General features: G+C 48.1%; 2 protein-coding genes across 4 annotated transcripts in view; one reads left to right on the plus strand and one right to left on the minus strand.

The window, feature by feature from the left end:
• The window catches only part of LOC306814918 (coiled-coil domain-containing protein 171-like), an 84,513-nt gene that overhangs the window by 40,944 nt on the left and 25,503 nt on the right, over window positions 1-18,066 (minus strand). The gene's annotated exons all lie outside the window — the stretch shown is intronic.
• On the plus strand, window positions 1,323-14,720 carry LOC306814898 (serine/threonine-protein kinase PAK 3-like). Its single transcript, XM_079331393.1, has 13 exons — window positions 1,323-1,567; window positions 4,690-5,215; window positions 5,489-5,611; window positions 5,882-6,004; window positions 6,571-6,733; window positions 8,377-8,440; window positions 9,218-9,266; window positions 10,579-10,688; window positions 11,513-11,630; window positions 12,415-12,514; window positions 12,699-12,895; window positions 13,221-13,355; window positions 14,544-14,720. The coding sequence occupies exons 2-13, from the start codon at window positions 5,096-5,098 to the stop codon at window positions 14,586-14,588; spliced, it is 1,347 nt and encodes a 448-aa protein (XP_079187519.1). The 5' UTR covers window positions 1,323-1,567; window positions 4,690-5,095; the 3' UTR covers window positions 14,589-14,720.

The following is an 18,066-nucleotide window of genomic DNA, read 5'->3' on the forward strand; positions in this document are numbered from 1 at the left end:
TGAGATATCTCCTTCAGAAACACATGCAGTCCTGTCCAAACATTAGTCTCATCAGCTGACATGAATTAAATTTTAGTGCCTGAGTGTTCCACTTGTATCCAAATTCATGACTTCTCCTTAGGAGAGTGGGATAGGACTCAGGAGAAATAAGGTTCTGAAAGACAGATTACTCGCTCCTGTCTGTCTGTCTGTCTGCAGAGTACCACACCAGCAGAAGAACCTCCTCTGGCTCGCTCTCTTCCTCCCGAGGCCAAAGGGGAGGCAAAGGACAGCAAAGGTCCACGGGCTGCCAGTCCAGGGCCTGAGCATCCTGAAGCAGTGAGTGGAGCTTTGGCTGGTACAGTGCAAAGCTTTGGCGCAGGGCAGAGCTGCAGGTTTCTGCTCAGGCAGCGCTTGCCCTTTGTGGCTGAAGATGCTGCGGGCTGGAGTCCTGCCATGACCTGGCGCTTCAGCCGAGCCACAGAGGTGTGGGAAATGGGATCTGAACTGTCCCAGTCTGAGGTTTCTCCTTAGACCCGAGATCACCTCATAAGGACATGCTTATCTTATATAGTCTAAATTACATGCTACGTGTTTACAACAATTTTCCAATACAATACAATCTTGCTAAATGATCCAGTTCTGACCCCATCCAATTTAAAAGTGCCAGCATGTCAGCAAACATGGATGACATGAAGAAGAAGGAGGAAGAAGTATCTACCCCCCAAATTCTCCATCTTGGCCACGTGTCCCTTATCATAAACAATTCCAAAAGTCTATTTATCTATGTTCTAACAATCTAATTTACACTTTACTAATGTTGGTGGCTTGTTTCCATTCCCTCTGTGTTGGTAATTTCCCCCAGGGCTTAGAATTCAGTGCTTGAGACACCAGGGTCTCACTCAGGGGTCTTTGAGACCCTTGCTAGGGGGGTTTTGAGACCCCCAAGGAGGCTGGGGTATGCCCTAGGCTTCCACACTGAACTTTCACATGCAGGCATCATTTTCCTGGTATTGTGACAGGGACTGTGAACTTCCCTTAGTGTTAGATGAGCAGTAGCATGATGTGGTTTAGTTCTCCTGGTGTAAAAGTGAGCCCCTTTGTGCACAGCAGCTTTCACCTTCAGCTGAGCTATGTCTCTGCTTGCTGCTTCTCCAGCTCTTCAACTTACCTGCTCCTTATTGCTTGTTTGTACTTTTTCCCTGCCCATTCCTTGCAGGCTCCAACAGGAGAGCTGCTTGCCAGTCGGGACTCCTCAGCCCAGGCAGGAAAGGCAGAGCGGCAGGAGAGGACGGGTAGAGTGTGCAGCGCCCGGGAGTTCAGGTGTGTGCTGAGATTTCTCACTTTCTCTGGGCAGGACTGAGCATTGCTGGGTTTTAGGAGGCCCAGCATCAAAGAACAAATTTGGCTTTCTCATCATTGGACTTGCTCAGCACAGAGGGGAAGGCAGCCCGTGGACAGGTCTGGCTGCCAAGGAGCCTACAGCAAAGCTGCCTTGTGGGACTTGCTTCTCAAACCTTGACAAAAAGCATTCTGAAGTGGACCAGGGTAGAAGCAAGGGAGGTTCAGGCTGGGCCTCAGGAGAAGCGTTGAATGACAAATGCAATAATGCAGTAGAACAAGGTCTTCAGAGAGCTTGTGCAGATTCCACCTCTGGAAATTTGAAAGCCTCTGCTGGATAGAGCTTGATCAGCCTGTCCAGATTCCATAGCTGACCCCAAATGCTTGGAGGTGAAGACTGGGCTTTTAGCTTCATGGGTCCTAGGCAGCCTAAACCACCTTGGGATCCTTTGATTATTGGATTGGATATTCACACCCACCTCCTCCCTAAGCTATAGCTTGCAGGCCCTTTCCTTGTTGCACTACTGAAAACAAGAGTCATTGTGGCAGTAGTCATCTGGGCAAGGCTGTCTTAGCCAAAGAAGAACATTAGCAAGTCTGGTATTTTCATCAGAGAAGAGTGTAGGACCCAGCAGGCAGGAAGATGTTAAGCTGAGAGTACCTGAGCTTTCTGGAAATGTTTTGTGGCTTCTGGAAGCCTGTTTGACTTTCTCACTGGTGACTCTGTCTCCTGCACAAATGACAAAGAGAGATGCAGGTCTAGGGAGGCAATTCCAGCATTCTCTTGAGGTGGAATAAGAGGCCTGTTGGAAGTGCCAGAGACTGTCCCATGTTGGACATTGTGTGTAGTCTTGCTTTTGCAAGGAGGCTGTGCTGCTATTAATGGTTTTCTCGTCTGTCCTCTTGTTGTAGACGGAAGGAGTTGGCAGCATTTGAGAGGAAGTGCCACTCCTCACTCCACTGGGCATTTGAAGCAGAGGCAGAGAGAGCAGAGGAATCGCAGCCTCCAAAGAATCCGATTAAGGAAGAGGTTCCTCTGGCAGTGCCTCTGGCAGTGGCACAGGTATGCTCACCTTATTCCTCGGCAGTACCAATGGGAGAGGGAGTTGTCCTAGTAAGACCACCCTGAATGCTGCTTCTGTCACCAAGCTAGGACCAGGACATTGTTGTTGTTGTTGTTATTGTTGTTTTTCCTCTACAAAAATGGTGTCCCCCCTGCTTCCAGGTTTGCCGCCCGCAGCAGCCAGCCCCCAGGGTTCTGGAGAGGCTTCTCCAGGACTTCTCTGGCCAGGGGCACACACTGTCCCAGGTGTGCAGGGACAAGGCGGTGCTGGCGCAAGAGAACGCTGCCCTGCAAGCCCGACTGGCAGCCGCAGAGCGGGACCTACGAGGCCTTTCTGAGCAGCTGGCAGAGGCCAGGTAAGGGCAGGAGGGGACCCTGGGTGGGACATTATTCAAGGTGTGTAATTACAGAGATGTTAAGCCTTACATCAGGATTTACTGCCTCCTGTGTGGTCTCGAAAAGTTTCTCAGATAGAGAGGTGATGAGACAGGGAGAAAAAGAAAAGGATTCTGTGACCTGAATGTTATTTTTGGGGCTCTTACGTGGAAATGTTGTGAGTAGAGCTCTGATGCTTCACATGATGCTGGAGGGTCGTGCTGAAAACCTTGAGAACCTTCTCAGCTTACTCTTATGAAGCATGGCTCAGGACCTAGGTTTCATTACAAGCCACAGCAGCAGAAGGGAAAGGCAGTGAGACTTCTCAACAGTCTCTGGGAATTCTTGCTGAGCACTGATTCTTGCTCACTTGTTCACCCGCCTCTATAGCCTATCAAGCTCCCTTTGGATGGTCCCTCTTCCTTTTTTAAAGACTGTCAAGATGTTTGGTTCATTTAGTATTTACACAGAAGTAGCAAGTGTTCTTGTTCATGGCATTCCAGTGTTTTAAATGAGAGGATACTTGTCCCATTTCCAAGATAGTTCATGTTCAGATAAAAACCAGCTTCTGGTTTCTTATTCATGCTAGTGGAGGGAGGAGGGAGTTTTCATATATGGTTCAGTGTATTCATTTAGTCCCTTCTACTAAGGGAGCTACTGGCAAGCAAAGTATCTCTATGTGCAATAGGAATGGCAGTAAACATTGATGAGTCAGGCAGGAGAACACTCTGTTCTGTGCACCTGCAGAGTGACTTGGAAGTGCTGATGAACTCAGGGCTGTGAGCAGAGGCTGGGCTTTTACTCATTGGCAGAGAGTTTGTGGGCACAGCCACCCATGAGGGGTATGTCAGACAAGAGCAGTTGGAGTTTTGGCTGCTGAGATCAAACACAGCTGGGCATTCTCTGCTGGGCTAGATTATGATGGCCTAATCACCTGAAGTGGCCTGCTTTGCTGCTTGAAGTGATAGAAATAGTCTTGCTATATGTGAGTTTCCATGCAAGCTGTTTTCCATGTTCAGGTGTAGAGATCTTTAGACCTATCTTCCAGAAACTGCTTCTGTGTGCCAGGAACAATTTCTCTTCATTTTCACAACTTGCAGGTCAGAGAAGGAGAGCCTGCAATGCAGCCTGCTGGAGGCTCAGCAGCGCGTGTCGGAGCTGGAGATGGCCAGGAGCCGTCTGGAAGGCCAAGTTCGTTCAGCCACGCAGGCCAAGGAGCTGATCCTGGGTGAGAGCCTCGTGCGCTTTGTTTCTGGTGATCGTCCTGCCCGGTGCGGCTGCTGCAAAGCCAGCTCTGTCCGCAGGGCTTCCGAGGAGTGCAGGAGCTGGGGGCAGGTCCCTCCTTGCCTGCAACTGAAAGGCTTTAAGATCAGCAGGGTCCTCTGCCTGTCTGGTGCCTGACTGCTGCCATTTGTCACGTTTGCAGAGGATGTGAAGGGGCTTTGGTGTGAGCTGCAAGCTGTAAGATCTTTCAGCAAGCAGCAGTGTGAAAACATGGCTGAACAGCTGTGCTGGGCAGAAGAGCAGTGCACCAAGGCTCTCAGACTCTGGCAAGCTGCTCAGGAGGAAGAAAAAAGGAAGCTGGAAACACTGGTAGGACTGAATCTTTCAGGCAGGCTTGGTGGGCTGGCTCAGCAGAAGAGCAGGCTGAGTAGGTGGCATGGCTGCAAGCCTCTGCTGTAGGCCACATGTTGCTGGGCCAGGCAGCAGAGGGCTTCAAGGGCTCCTATTTGAGAGCCTGAGAAGCCCCAGAGAATGGTGCTGGGCCAGTCAATGCAGCCACGGTTTCAGGATGGGCATATGCCAAGATATTCAGGAGACTGGGTGGTCTCCAAAGAAAGCAAGGCAGCCAAGGGGAAGGATCTTGCTCACACCCTTGTGCCATGCAGCAGACTGCTGCCCTTGCTGCCAACTGCAGTCTCAGAGACAAGATTATTTGTTTTCTGTCCTTCCAGGGTGGACAGAGGTCTTCCCTTTGGGCTTTAACCATATGAAACAGGTCCCATGTTGTTGGTGTTTCAGATGTCTTGTAACTAGGGCAATGGGACGTTGGCCTCCTCCTAGGCCTGCAGTCCAGCTGTAGCTTTTCCTTGATCAAAGGACACAGGGACTTTGAGGACAGAGCCTCTGATAACAGAAATCCTGAGGATAGAGGGGCCAGGAAATGGGCACTCAAGAGAGTGGGGAAGGAAGGTGGCATCTCCTTTCCTTCCACCTGCTGATAATCCACCTAAGTTTTTTGTTGGAACAGGAGGGCACGAAGTCACTACTGTGCACTCTTCAGTTGGGGGATTGTGGGAGGGATGAAACTTTGATTTCCTCCTTTGGGGAGTTGGAATGGGACTTGATCTGGAAGTGTCTTCTTCTTCTTCTTCTTCTCATCAGGAGAGCCAGCTGGAAAAGCAGCGTTTGGAGGCGCTGGAGCTGCTGGAGCAACGGGACAAATTCCTGGCAGAGGTACAGAGGGAGCAGGAGAAAAGCCTGCTGGAGATGAAGCAGGAAGTTGCCAGCATGCAATGTGAATAAGAAAAGCTCTAAGGCAGAGCCAGTCTAGAGGCAAATGGGCGCTGCTTGTCTGGACACTGTGTGGGTGGGATTGTCTCTTATCTGCCCCTTCTAAACAGGAGAACAAGGACAAAATATTTTGAAAAGCGTGAGCACATCAGTCTTGGCTGCCACCCAAGTGGTGTGTAGGAAGTTGAAAGCCATCTTCTCTTCATTACTGTACAGCTGCAGCACCAGAAGGTCGAGCTCCTATGCAAGCTGCGCCGGCTGCAACAAAAGTTAAAACAAAGCCAGCAGTTTGCAGAGCTCCTGAAGGAAGAGCTGAAGGAGGAGCAAGAGAATGGGCAGGTGAGTCTGACTAGCCAGGTAGCAGAGGGAAGGGCAGTAACAGGAACATGAACTGTAAGTCACAGGAAAGGGGAGGCAAGGCCTAGTGCAGGCACTGTGAGCAAAGAGCCTGGCAGGCTCCAGCAGTGAGCACCAGGAAGAAGAGTTAGAATGGAAGGGTTAGAGCTGGGTAGAGAAGCAGCAGGAAGTGGCTGAATGGACATGCTTTTGAGACTGGAAAAAGAGAAACCTGAGCATGATGGCAGGTGTCTGTAAAATTTTGCTTGACAGAGTATCAAGGAGAAGCTGCAGAAAGCTCAGAGGAAAATGAAGGCCATGGAGAAGAGGCTGAGAGAAGAAATGGAAAGGATGCGAGAGATGCAGCTGCAGTTGAGGCATGCTGAAGAGGAACAGGTGAGTGAAGGGGCAGTAGGCAGTGCAGTCATGTAACAAGTGGTGTCTCTTTTTCTCACCTTTCTCCTGCAGAGCAGACGGTGGATGGGGGCAATGCCTCTGGCTGCCAGGCTCTGTGCTTTCCATCACAACTGATCAGAAGGACACTTGCTGGGCTGCTGAACCTCAGCTGCTGCCCTGGCCAGTGTGGCCTAGCACTTTGGCCAGTGGCCAGCAATCCTCTGAATGTATTACTGCTGGCTTATTACTGTTCACTTTTGTTTTTTGAGGGCTTTGTTGAGGTGAACATGGTGGCCCACACAGATTATCAACAAGTTGTCTCTGTCCGTGCTGGATGCAATCCTCAGAACAGGGTGAAATTTAAAGTTGTTCTTTCCCTTTCACAGTCTCTAGCATGGCTGGCTGTGACAAGCTGGAGTCTCTGGCTGCTTAGTGGGGTTTGACCTGACAGCTCAGCTTGCAGCCTAACACAAGAGTTGTTCCTGAGGTCTCGCCTTTGAACCGCACTCTGTCTGGGGCATCTCTGCCAGCCACCTTTCTGACCCAAACAAATTTCTTTGTCCCAGATGGATGCAGGCCATGTCATCAAAGCTGCCCCTGCAACAGCATCCTCCAAAGAAGCCTCCTCTCCACAGCCTGAAAACCTGAGCACCAGCAGTTCTCCCAGCTCAGGCCAGGAGGCAGAGCAGCTGCACCAGGAGAGAGAGGAGCAGTGCCTGGAGCTGCTGAGTACGTCCCATGCATTTCTTGTGTGATCCAGCAGTGTGTTGTGTGTTTGTCTCAGCATGAGCTGTGCCACATGTTCCTGCTCACTGTGGTGTCAGACACACATTTTGGACTCCCTGCAGAAACTATAGTTGAGCTTCAAGGCAACCAGGGAGCACTTGGGGCATTCCTTTTGCTTTGAGGGCTGCTGGCAGTGGGTAGGCTGTGTCTGTGCTTCCCTGTGGAGCAAAGGCAAAAGCTTGCATTGTTTCCTGAGCAGCAGAAAGCTGCAACACAGCAAATGACCCAGGGGATGTGTGTGTGCTAGACTGGCCAAACTGATCAGAATACTTGGCTTTCTAGATATCCCTTTATCCCGTGATTTGTCACCAGTCATTGGAGACAAAATGCTTCAGGGGAATTGAGTGACTGTGGGGCTGCTTTCACACTGGTCTTGGTTTTATGACTGGTAGTACTCTAGAATTCCTTCTATTGTTCATTTTGGTAGGACTGCTGCATTTTGTTTATCTGAAACTCTTTGAAAAGAACATTAGGTGACAGCACAAATAACAGAGAAAGAGATATTTTTACTACTCCCCAAATGTTTAAAAATGTTATTCTTAGAATAATCCTTAGGAAATAGAGAGGATTACATCTTTTTTTTTACCAACCTTTCTGTCATACCTGCCCTGCCACTGATGGCTGGAGTGGCTGCAGAGGCTGGAGCCTTCCTTAGCTGTGAGATTTCAGTTGCCAGACCATTGCTGCAGCTTTGCCTGGGCTCGTGACAGGATCAGCATCTCATGTGGGCAGCTGTCTGTGTCAGGGCTGCGCCTGAGGAGCGGCGCTGTCCTTGTTCCCTGTCTCAGCTGTGCCCATTTGGAATGTCAGGGCACGTGGGCCATGTTCAATGGGCCGAGTCCAGCGCTGGAGACTGCCGCACCTCAGGCTGAAGACAAGCAGTGTAGTTCTTCACTAGATGGGGAATGGACAGAGATGTCATCAGAACTTAGCCTGCTTATAAATTAAGAGATTCCAAATTCTTACAGCCACTGCTCTTGGTTGTAGTGTGGGCTGCTGTTCTTTAAAAATGTCAAGGCATTTTTTAGGCAAACTGCTAAGAGGTAGACCCCTCCTCTCCTTGAAATCACTTTGCAATATTCTATCTTCTCTACAAAATGCAGCTGGTGATAAAAATCCGTTCCATATCCCAGTGTGCATATAATCTTTACAAGTATGAAATCTTTTGTTGAATCTTACAAGAGAGGGCCTATCCCCAAGAAGAGGAAGGGTCATGATTTTTCAGCTCTCCTACCCGTTTGTAGATGACTGTTCTTTTCTGATCTTTGTTTGCTCTGATGGTTTCTCCATGGCCTTACTTTCCTCTCAGGGTAACATTTCAAAGGAGTGTGGACAGTCTGACTCTGGGAAGGCCACGTGTGCTACAGAGCTGCCTGTCCTGCTCGGTCTGTTGTTGTTATCATTGTTACTTTGGTTGTTAGTCAACTGATCATAAATTTTGTCCTGGGTTGGTTTCTACACTATTTGGGGATAACATCAACCCAGGAGAATTGCTCAGAGCCCCAGAGAGTAGAGCTGAGTTTCTGACCTCCTGCAAATCAGTATCTCTCTTTTGAAGTTTGCTTCTTGCATTTTGTCTCTTTCAGGTCGTGTTGTGGCGATGGGAAATCCAGAAGAGAAATACAGCGGATGGGAAGTTATTGGCAGTGGGTGAGTGTAGCCACGCTTACTTGTACAAAATTGTGGGCCAGGTATTTCTCTGGTGTAATATGAAGTGGGAAGTCGGGCAAGTGCAAGCATCTTCAGAGCCTGGCTTTAGATTGTCTCAGTACTGATCACTGGGCATCATCAAAGAAAACTGGATGCTGACAATGTGTTGGCTGCCTCAATGAGCAGCACCTGGAAGCCTTCCTTTCCTTCAAGTGTGTGGCAGCTGTTTGCTGATTTTCCTAGGAGACATGGTTTTGTGTGATTCAAGATAATATGGCCACATGAATGGAAGAATAAAAAACTGAGAGAGCTGCTTTGCACCTGACAGATGTCAGATAACAGCTCTCGGTAGCATTTCTTTCCAATTTTTTGTGGAAAACAATATTCAGTGATCAGGACAATAAGAAAGGTTGTGTGGTGTTGCCTGAGTTGTGTAGAGAGAATCAAAAGAGAGTGGTGAGAAGGCCCAACAGGACTGTGTGTTTCAGTGCCTGAAAAGGCATGAGACATGCAGAGACACAAAAAGGAAAAGCAAAGAAAACCCCTGCCTCCAAAACCTAGTGTGTACATTTGAGATGTATAGCAGCCCTTTTTCTTACCATTGGACCCAGCTTACCTCATGGCAGAGTGCTGCTGGGCTTCTGTGCTATTGCGTAAAGAGCAGATGGACCCTTGGCTTTGAGAGACACTGCAGGCAGCAGAGAGCTCCTCCCTGGGCTGCCTCTTGCTCCTCAGCACTAAACAGCTCCTCTGTTCTTGCTGCTCTTCTGTTTCTAGGAGTTTTGGAACCGTTTATAAGGCCTTTGATCCTGCCACAGGACAAGCGGTAAGTGCCAACAGCCCATGAGGATTTTGCAGCTCCTGAGCACTTTCCCTTGGCATGTTATCTGTGCCCAGAGCTTTGGGCTGCCTATGTTGGCTGCAAAGGCTGTCCCTTCATTTTGGACAGACTTTGTCCTTCCTGTCTAGCTAAATGAATGCAAGGATGGCAGCAGTGTCTTTCAGAGAAGGACACGCCAGCTTGGATTTACAGCAGAAATGTGCATGGATTAGCTGCTGGCAACAGCCAACATTCTGGCCCAATTCCTCTTAAGCCCAGTTTCAGACACAGATAGCATTTCCCATTGTTTTCCATCCTGTGGTTCAGCTAGAAAATACAATACAGCACCTACAGATAGAGAGATCTTGTCTGGAGTGCAGTTTTGCATTTCTGTCCAAGGGAACCTTGTACACACACACACACACACACACACAGGCACGCACGCACACTCCCACACACACCCACACATACAGATTGATGAGATGAAGTAGATGAAGAGCCTTTAACAATACAACATTGTGTTGGCCCTGTGGCAGTGCCATCCCATTACAGAGATGCTATTTCTACTGTACAGGACAAATGGTGGTGTCTTGGAGAGTGCCAGTGCTCTTTGGGGCTAAAAGTTCAGAGTCCTGAATTCTCCTTTCTGTCTCTCAGCAAACATGACTCCATCTTCCTGGCAGTCCATTTATCCACTTGCAGTGCTGTACTCAGGAAGTGCACTTGAAGAGGTCTACAAGGCATCTGAAAGCCCTAAATCCTCCTTCTAATGTGGGGTATATTCATAGTGTAGCACAGAAAGGATTCTTCCTTTTTACACCTACTACATCATTACAAGTCTAAACCATGTGCAACAATGTTCTTCATAGATGCAAAATCCAAATTGAAGAAGTTAGGATGTGCTAGGATTGTAACTTTATTTTGAGACATTTTGGAGTTGTTTCTTGGGCAGCATTTTCTCTCTAGTATGTTTGTGTAATTACTTTGGTGCACAATCAAGAATGGCAGCAGTTTCTGAAACACTGGTCAGGGTCCCTAGAAATGCCAATAAATTGTCAGCCGGATCAGTTTGTTTTCACAAGAAAGCAAAGAGCAAAAGTGAGCAAAATTGCTTTTGGCTAGCAAAACGTAGAAGTTATGAAAGTGGTGATAAACAAAGGCCATTTGTGAAGTCAGTGTGTGCAGAGAGTGTTGGTAGCACTTTGTGGTTGATGTTTAGAGTCCCTTTTGACTGGGGTGACAGGGTGTCCTGGCCCACGAGCGGAGAAGAAAGAGGCTCTTGTAATGTCTGTTCCTAACGCTTTCAACACCGTTGTAGGTGGCCATAAAGAAAATCGATCTCCAGCAGCAGGGCTGCGAGGACACTTTAAAAGAAATCCTGGTCATGAGGGAGAAGAAGAACCCCAATATTGTTAGCTACCTAGAAAGGTCAGTAGTTGTGCTCTTTTTCATAATGTTCGTTTCTGTACTTGCAAGGCAGAGGTTTAAAAGCTCTTTACTCACTGGAAGAAAATTGATCTTTCTATTAACATCAATCCACTTCTGTACGAGGCATGGGAGGAGATTGTGTTCTGTTCACATTCATGGCTCCTGGAAAGACAACTTGAGGATTGTTTCCAGAAATGTGGCTCTCTTACTAAGCCAGCAGCCTGTATGTTCACTTGCTGCATGTTCTTTTGCTGGTTCAGGGTGTGATTATTCTGAGTGTCAGAGGGGGAGAGAGAGTATCTGAGAAATGATTCCTCTTGCACTGTTCCCACTATTTCCATTGCCTTGCATGCCAAAAGATTGGGACAGGAGATACATCATTTGCCAGGTTTGAAATTGCTTTTCTCATTTGTGTATAACTTTTAGGAAAGTTTTTCTACAAGGTTGTCTGAAGTGCTGCACACCCACGTGCCCTGGATAAAAGCTGTGAAAACTTGTTGCTGGATTTAATTGTGGATGGAATTTGGGTATGAGGATGATGAAGCAGCTGCCCGGGATGTGTCTGCTTCCAGATTTATCCTTGCCATCACAAACCTGCCTTTTTCCCCTGCTTGCCACCTAAGCCATCTCCTTCTGTGCAGATGTGTCTTCCTCATTTAGACAGCACAGACTGCAAGCACTGGATAGCCTAGGTGGAGTGGGTCTTTATTTTATTCCATCTTCATGTACCAGTGACCTGGATCCAAAAGTCAACACCAGGCTATTCTTTGATATGGCAATTTAGCTGTGCACATTCAGCCCCACTTGTTGTTTTCATCTTCCAGTTACCTTGCACATGGGGATGTCTGGATGGTGCTGGAGTACATGGACGGAGGCTCCTTAGCTCAGGTGATCAGCGAGAAAAGGATAATTGTAGGACACATGGCAACTGTCTGTCTGGAGGTAAGGGATCCTGCTTGTGCTTTGCATGTCTTGGACAGGCTCATCCTTTGAAAGCCCTGCTAAGTGAGTGATTGCCTGTTCAGAGCTTTCTGTGCTGCTCTTATGCTTCAGAGAAGAGCGAGCATCTGCACTGGATTGCCTGCCAGTGTCCCTGCCCTTACTATAGTCTGTTCTTTTCTCTTATCTGCTGGTCTTGAACTCTCTGTCTCTTTTTCATTTTTGATTTTTTGCCTCTAAGTGCAAAGAATGCAATGCAGAAAGGTTCTAGATGTCCCAGTTTTAAAGAAAGAGCAAAGTCAAAGAGAGACTCATCTCTCTCACAGGTTTCCACTTCAAAGGATGGCATGGCACCCATCATGGTGCTTGCAGCTGAAAACTGACAAATGAGCTACTTTGAGCCTTGTTCTCCACTCTCCCACCTGATGGTGATCCCCTTGGTACCCAAATCAGGGACTTGTTCCTCTTTTGGAATGTCACTGTTTGTCCTCAGGATGGGGAGATCACATCCACTGTAGCAACAGCGCTCATTTGGACTGGTTTTGCAGGGGGCAGTCTCCTGCAATGACTGATATTTCCCCCTCAGAAATGAATATGCCTTCCTTTGGAAAGATCCTGCTCTCCTAGGGTTGCAGCAGGAAGCTTTTCCTCTTGCCAGCACCCACTGCTCCTGTGAGATCTGGGAATCTTCAGAATCTGGGAATGCTTCAGAAGCAGTTTTCTTTAAAGCATGGAATGCAATCAGATTAGGGTAACTTTTGTCCTCCTGTTTCTTTTTCTCTCTCAGTGCCTGCAAGGCCTGGCTTTCCTTCATGCCAACCGGGTGATCCACAGAGACATCAAAAGCAGCAACATCCTCCTGGGCCAGGATGGCTCCGTCAAGTTGGGTGGGTGCTCTTGGTCAGGCGCCGCGCTCTGGGGAGGCTGTGGGGCTGCTTTTGGGTGGCTGCCAGGTGCCCGGCACTGGTGCTGCTGAGAGCACACAGGGCACTCCTGCAAGCTTGTGAGCCTTAGAGTGAGCAACTCTTGTCCTTAGTTTCCTACTTGAAGCAGTATTTGTTTTCTCCTCAGCTGATATTGGCCTCTGTGCTGTGCTCATCCATGAGCAAAGTAAACGGCGGTCGGTGGTCGGGACCACTTGCTGGATGGCACCTGAGCTTGTGAGAGGAGAGCCATACGGCCCCAAAGTGGACACCTGGTCCCTTGGCATTGTGGGAATAGAAATGGCCAAAGGAAGGGCTCCTTATATTTGGAAAACCAAGGAAAGGGTAAGGTGCAAATATGCCGAGATACCCGTTTCCTTCTGGTCCATCACTATTAGACAAAATTCCTACAGCTGTAACTGGTTCCCCCAAGGCCCACTTGTAAAAATGTCCCTGGCTTCCACAAAAACTTCCAAGCCAAGAGTTCTTGAAGGTTGCAATAGCTGGGGCTCCACTGGAGCCTTTTCTCTTTTGGGAAGGAAGGCTCATCTCTTACCATCTGCTAGGCAAAAAATTGCCACTACAGACTGCTGCTTAAAATATGGGCTCTAGGTGAGCACTTCAGGATATGGAGGGATCACATAGAGTCTCCTGCTTCCTTTTCCTTCAGGCTAAATATCTGATAGGCAAGCGAGGGGTACCAGATCTGCACAAGCTCAGGCTACCCTCTGACTTGTGTGAATTTCTGGGCTGCTGCCTGCAGATGGACGTGGACAGGCGAGGCTCTGCCCAGGAACTCCTGCAGGTACAATGCAAAGCAGCTGCAGGCCAAACAGCTGCTCCCTGTCAGGCTTTGCTCCTCGGCCAAATTCCAGGGCATCAGATGGTCCCCCCCCCCCCTTCCCCCCCCCCCCCAATAGTAATCTGCGCTCTGGGTGCTTTACAGATGAAAACTAAATAGGGTGCAAGTCTGGTTGAGGTTAGAAGGGACAAGTGAAGGTCCTGATTTAGTCCTATTCCCCTGTCATTAACAAGGACATTTTCAAGTAGGTCAGGTTGCTCAGAGCCACATCCAACGTGTCCTTGAATGTTGCCAAGTGTGGGCATATCCCAGCTCTCTGGGTAACCTGTGCCAGTATTTCAGCACTCTCCTGATAGAGGATTTCTATCTTAGAGCCAATCTGAATCAACTGTCTTTTACTTTAAGACCATTCCCCCTTGTCCTCTTGTAATTGGCCTGGCTAATAGATGTGTTCCCATCTTTCTTAGAAACCACTTCAAATACTGAAAGGCCACCACATTGCTTGCCCTTCTGCTGGCTAAGCAAGCCCAATTCTCTCAGCCACTGCTCATAGGGCAGCTCTCAGCTTTTGGTCATTTCTGAGGCCCTCCTTTGCTCTTGGGTGGTGTATTCAGGTTTCCCTGAGCAAAGGAACTGAAGTCAGTGCTGGGGATGAAGGCCTGCAGTGGGGCTTGGCGAGCACAGTGGAAGCAGTCCCTGCCAAGTGGTTCTGGATTGCTCTGTGGGAAGGGGGGGAGCAGTGTTGGGGAGACTGTGAGCATCCAAGGGCACCCAGCTTGTCCCTCTTGCCCCACTCCTAGAGGTTTCTGCCAGCCAAACAGGGTCAGCTGAGCAGGATTGGTGCCAGCCCCATGTGCTGCCTGGCCCACTCAGGTAGATGAGAACACTGCAGGTTTGCTGCCAGGTTTTGTGGCAGACAGGGAGCTGGTGACCAGGCCACTTCCTTGGCTGCCCCTGCTGTGGAGGAAGATGCCAGCCAGCACAGGGGATGGGGGCTTGCCAAGGCAGACACTGCTCTTCCTGCAAGCCAGAGCTGAGTCCATCTGCACTCTGCCTCTTGTGTCTGTGTGTTTCTGGGCTCCAGAGAAATCCAGCTTGACCCTGTTAAAAGTTCATTTTGAGAAATCATGGTTCATTTTTCTTTAGTCTCTTTTAAACTGATTTCATTTTTTTCTTTTTCTCTTTGGGCAGCATCCATTTCTCAAATTAGCAGAGCCTCTCTCCAGCCTCTTCTGAAGCCTGATTGCTGTCATCCCTGCAGCAAAGTGATGCAGGAAGCAGAAGAGATGACCAGGAGCGCTTCAGCATTGCTTTCTCCAATGCCAGCTCACAGCCACATTCAGAATAAAGGTCCTAGACACCCCCAAGCCTGTTGTAAGATTCCCTTCCTTGTCACCCAGGGAATACTGCTCTATGTTCATTTCTGACTTGGTCATTCCTGCTCAAAGATGCAAAGTCCCTTCTGTGGGTGTTCTGGTGTGGTTTGAAATTGGGAAAGTTCTCTTCCCTTTATTATTTACTCCAGGCTACAGTGCCCTTGGAACACTGCCCCTTGGCCTGGTTTTGTCCAGCTGTGTATTTCTTCATGAGGAAGAAATGCAATTGCAATTCCAGCCAAAAGGTAATGAAGAGCAGGAGAGCAAAAACATCCTGTGGCTTCTGCAAATGAGCTATGTAAAAACTGAAAACATATAAAGCTTTACTCACCCTCATCTGAGGTGTTGCTTGGGCCATTTCCCTGTTTTTGTCGCTCTAAAATGCATTTTAGAGTGTGATGTGTCCTTTCAAAATTGCTTAACTTGTGGGTGAGTAGAGAATTCCAAAAGTGTGCTGAACATCCCAGTCCATTCAAAATGTGGCCGATTTTTCAGCTGTGTATGCAGGACCATCTTGTCTTTATTTCTTGAGGTACACCTCATGAAGCAAAAGCTTGTAGAAAATGTTGACAAGCATGATTGACTGTTTCTGCTGGGAGGACAGAGGAAAAAACTGCACCTTCAAAAGTGTCTACAGACACATGAATATTTTTAAATTTCCCAAAAGATGGGTATTTGGTGATATCTCTCTGACATAGTTGCAGGCTTTGCAACCCTTGTGGGTTGACAGCTCCAGTAGAAAGACGAGGTTGTGCAAGTTGAGAATGGGGGCAAATGCCAATAATGGCTTTTGCTTGACCTTCAGAGACGTGAAACGTTTGAACAAGGGCTTGTGCCTTTGGATGGAAAAAGACATGACTCGGTTTTGCTTGTTGAAAAATGTTTGGCAGATGTTTGTCTGCTCTTGCATTTCTTTCTGCCCAGAATCCTGGAAGCGAGGAATGAGACCTGATATGAGATACATAATATTGGCTAGTTCTGTACTGCAAAATTGCATCAAGATATGAAAGTCAATGATACCGGGTATCATTTGTTACATCCTTTAAAACTGATCCTTCTATTCCTTAAACAATACTGACAACATGAGATGGATCTGGAATTAAATGCAAAGGTCCTGCAATGAACTGGAATGCCCTAACAACTGTGGCCATTTCAACCATCTCAGGAGAGCCCTGTAGGGTTGGAACATCCAATTCCCATGTTTTGGTTGTTTGATTTTGCCGTATTATAACTGATTTGTGTGTTTTCCCTGATCCATCAGGGAAGAGAGTTATAGCACTTACAGGTTCTTCACTTAGCATGGGTTTTTATCTAAAACTTAAGTTTGCTTGCAATGATTTGTGGTTTGGGTAGTGGATAGAACAACCACCAGAATAATTTAACAGTGCAATTTGAAGCCTTCTGAATTTTGCAAAGCTAGAATATCAGTGTCTTTGCTAGGGTAGGGTCTTCATGGAGAGATGAGAAAAGACATACACATCAATGTGATGCAAGTCTTAGCCAATTTATTAGTTGCACAGTGCTTCTTTTACACTAAAATATTGTTGCAATATACATAGCACGCCACAAGCACCTTAACATGATTGATTCTTAAGCATTGTCCACATATTGTTAATTGTTGATTGGTTTCACACATTTTTACGGCATCTTAGGCACCCCTTGGCTCAAGCAGTCTACCACCCTGATTTAGTCATTTCCTTTTTCCTTCTTTGCTACTTTACTATACTTTCCCTGCACGTCTACTTACTTATTTGCTACTTTAATGTACCTTCTCTTTTGCTTGCTGTTGCTACTGTTTTTCTCTGTTGCCCCTCAGCACTTCTCCAAATCCTGATGGCTTTACACTGTTACTTTCTTGTTCTTTCTCTGAGTCCCTTTTTTGAGGTCCAAGTCTCTCATAATCATGCAATACAGCCAGGGCCCCAACAAAAGAGGATGCTGGTAGTTTTAGGCCAGCTAGCCTGACCTCACTACCAGGTAAGATTATGGAAGTTTATACTCAGTGCCATCACACAGCACTTACAGGATGGCCAGGTATCCCACCCAGCCAGCACGGGTTTAGAAGGGGAAGGTCATGTTTGACCAACATGGTCTCTTTCTATAACCAGGTGACTCACCTGGTGGATGCAGGAAAGGCTGTGGATGCTGTTGTACCTGGATTTCAACAAGGCCTTGGACACTGTCTCCCACAGCATTCCCTGGAAAAGCTGGCAGCCCCTGGCTTGGACAGGAGCACTCTGTGCTGGGTTAAGAACTTCCTGGATAGCCGGGCCCAGGGAGCGGTGGTGAAAGCTGCTGCATCCAGCTGGTGACCAGTCACCAGTGGTGTCCCCCAGGGGTCTGTGCTGGGGCCTGTTCTGTTCAGTAATTTTATTGATGACATGGATGAGGGCATTGAGTCTTCCATTAGTAAATTTGCAGATGGCACTAAGCTGGGAGTGTGTGTCGATTGGTTGGAAGGGAGGAGGGCTCTGCAGAGAGACTGGGATGGTTGGATCGATGGGCAGAGTCCAATGGGATGAAGTTGAACAAGTCCAAGTGCCGAGTCCTGTATTTTGGCCACAATGATCCCCTACAAGGTTAGAGGCTGAGGACGGTGAGGCTGGACAGTGCCCAGGCACAAAGGGACCTGGGGGTGCTGGTCGACAGCCAACTGAACATGAGGCAGCAGAGTGCCCTGGTGGCCAAGGAGGCCAATGTAATCCTGGCCTGTATCAGGAGCAGGGTGGCAGCAGCAGCAGGGAGCTCATTCTTCCCCTGTACTTGGCACCAGTGAGGCTGCACCAGGAGTGCTGTGTCCAGTTCTGGCCCCTCAGTTCAGGGAGGACATTGAGACGCTTGAGCAAATCCAGAGGAGAGCAACGAGGCTGGTGAGGGGCTTGGAGCACAATTCCTGTGAGGAATGGCTGAGGGAGCTGGGATTGTTTAGCCTGGAGTAAAGGAGACTCGGGGTGACCTTATCCCTCTCTACAAGTTCCTGAGAGGTGTTTATGCTCAGCTGGGGGTTGGTCTCTTTCTCCAGGCACCAATGGACAGAAGGAGAGGACACAGACTTAAGCTGCGCCAGGGGAGATACAGGCTGGATATCAGGAAAATGTTTTCTAAGGGAAGGGTGATAAAACACACATCCCTGGATGTATTTAAAAAAAGACTGATGTGGCACTTGGTGCCATGGCTTACTTGAGGTTTTAGGGCGTGGGTTGGACTTGATGATCTTGAAGGGCTCTTCCAAACCAGCAATTCCATGATTTTCTGTATGTATGGTTATATAGCTAACCATCAAACTCCATCAAACTATAGCTCCATCAAACTCCACAAGCCATGCCTCATTTATTTTC

The sequence above is a fragment of the Erithacus rubecula genome, assembly GCF_903797595.1.
Source record: "Erithacus rubecula genome assembly, contig: SUPER_Z_unloc_3, whole genome shotgun sequence".
Classification (NCBI taxonomy): domain Eukaryota; kingdom Metazoa; phylum Chordata; class Aves; order Passeriformes; family Muscicapidae; genus Erithacus; species Erithacus rubecula.

What these genes read in the sequence shown, in the direction of transcription:
- LOC306814898 (XM_079331393.1), top strand. Translation starts at nt 5,096, where the DNA reads ATGGGACTTGATCTGGAAGTGTCTTCTTCTTCTTCTTCTTCTCATCAG. An exon ending in ATCCTGCCACAGGACAAGCG is followed by an intron (nt 9,267 to 10,578) that starts GTAAGTGCCAAC and finishes ACACCGTTGTAG; the next exon opens with GTGGCCATAAAGAAAATCGA. An exon ending in TGGCAACTGTCTGTCTGGAG is followed by an intron (nt 11,631 to 12,414) that starts GTAAGGGATCCT and finishes TTTCTCTCTCAG; the next exon opens with TGCCTGCAAGGCCTGGCTTT.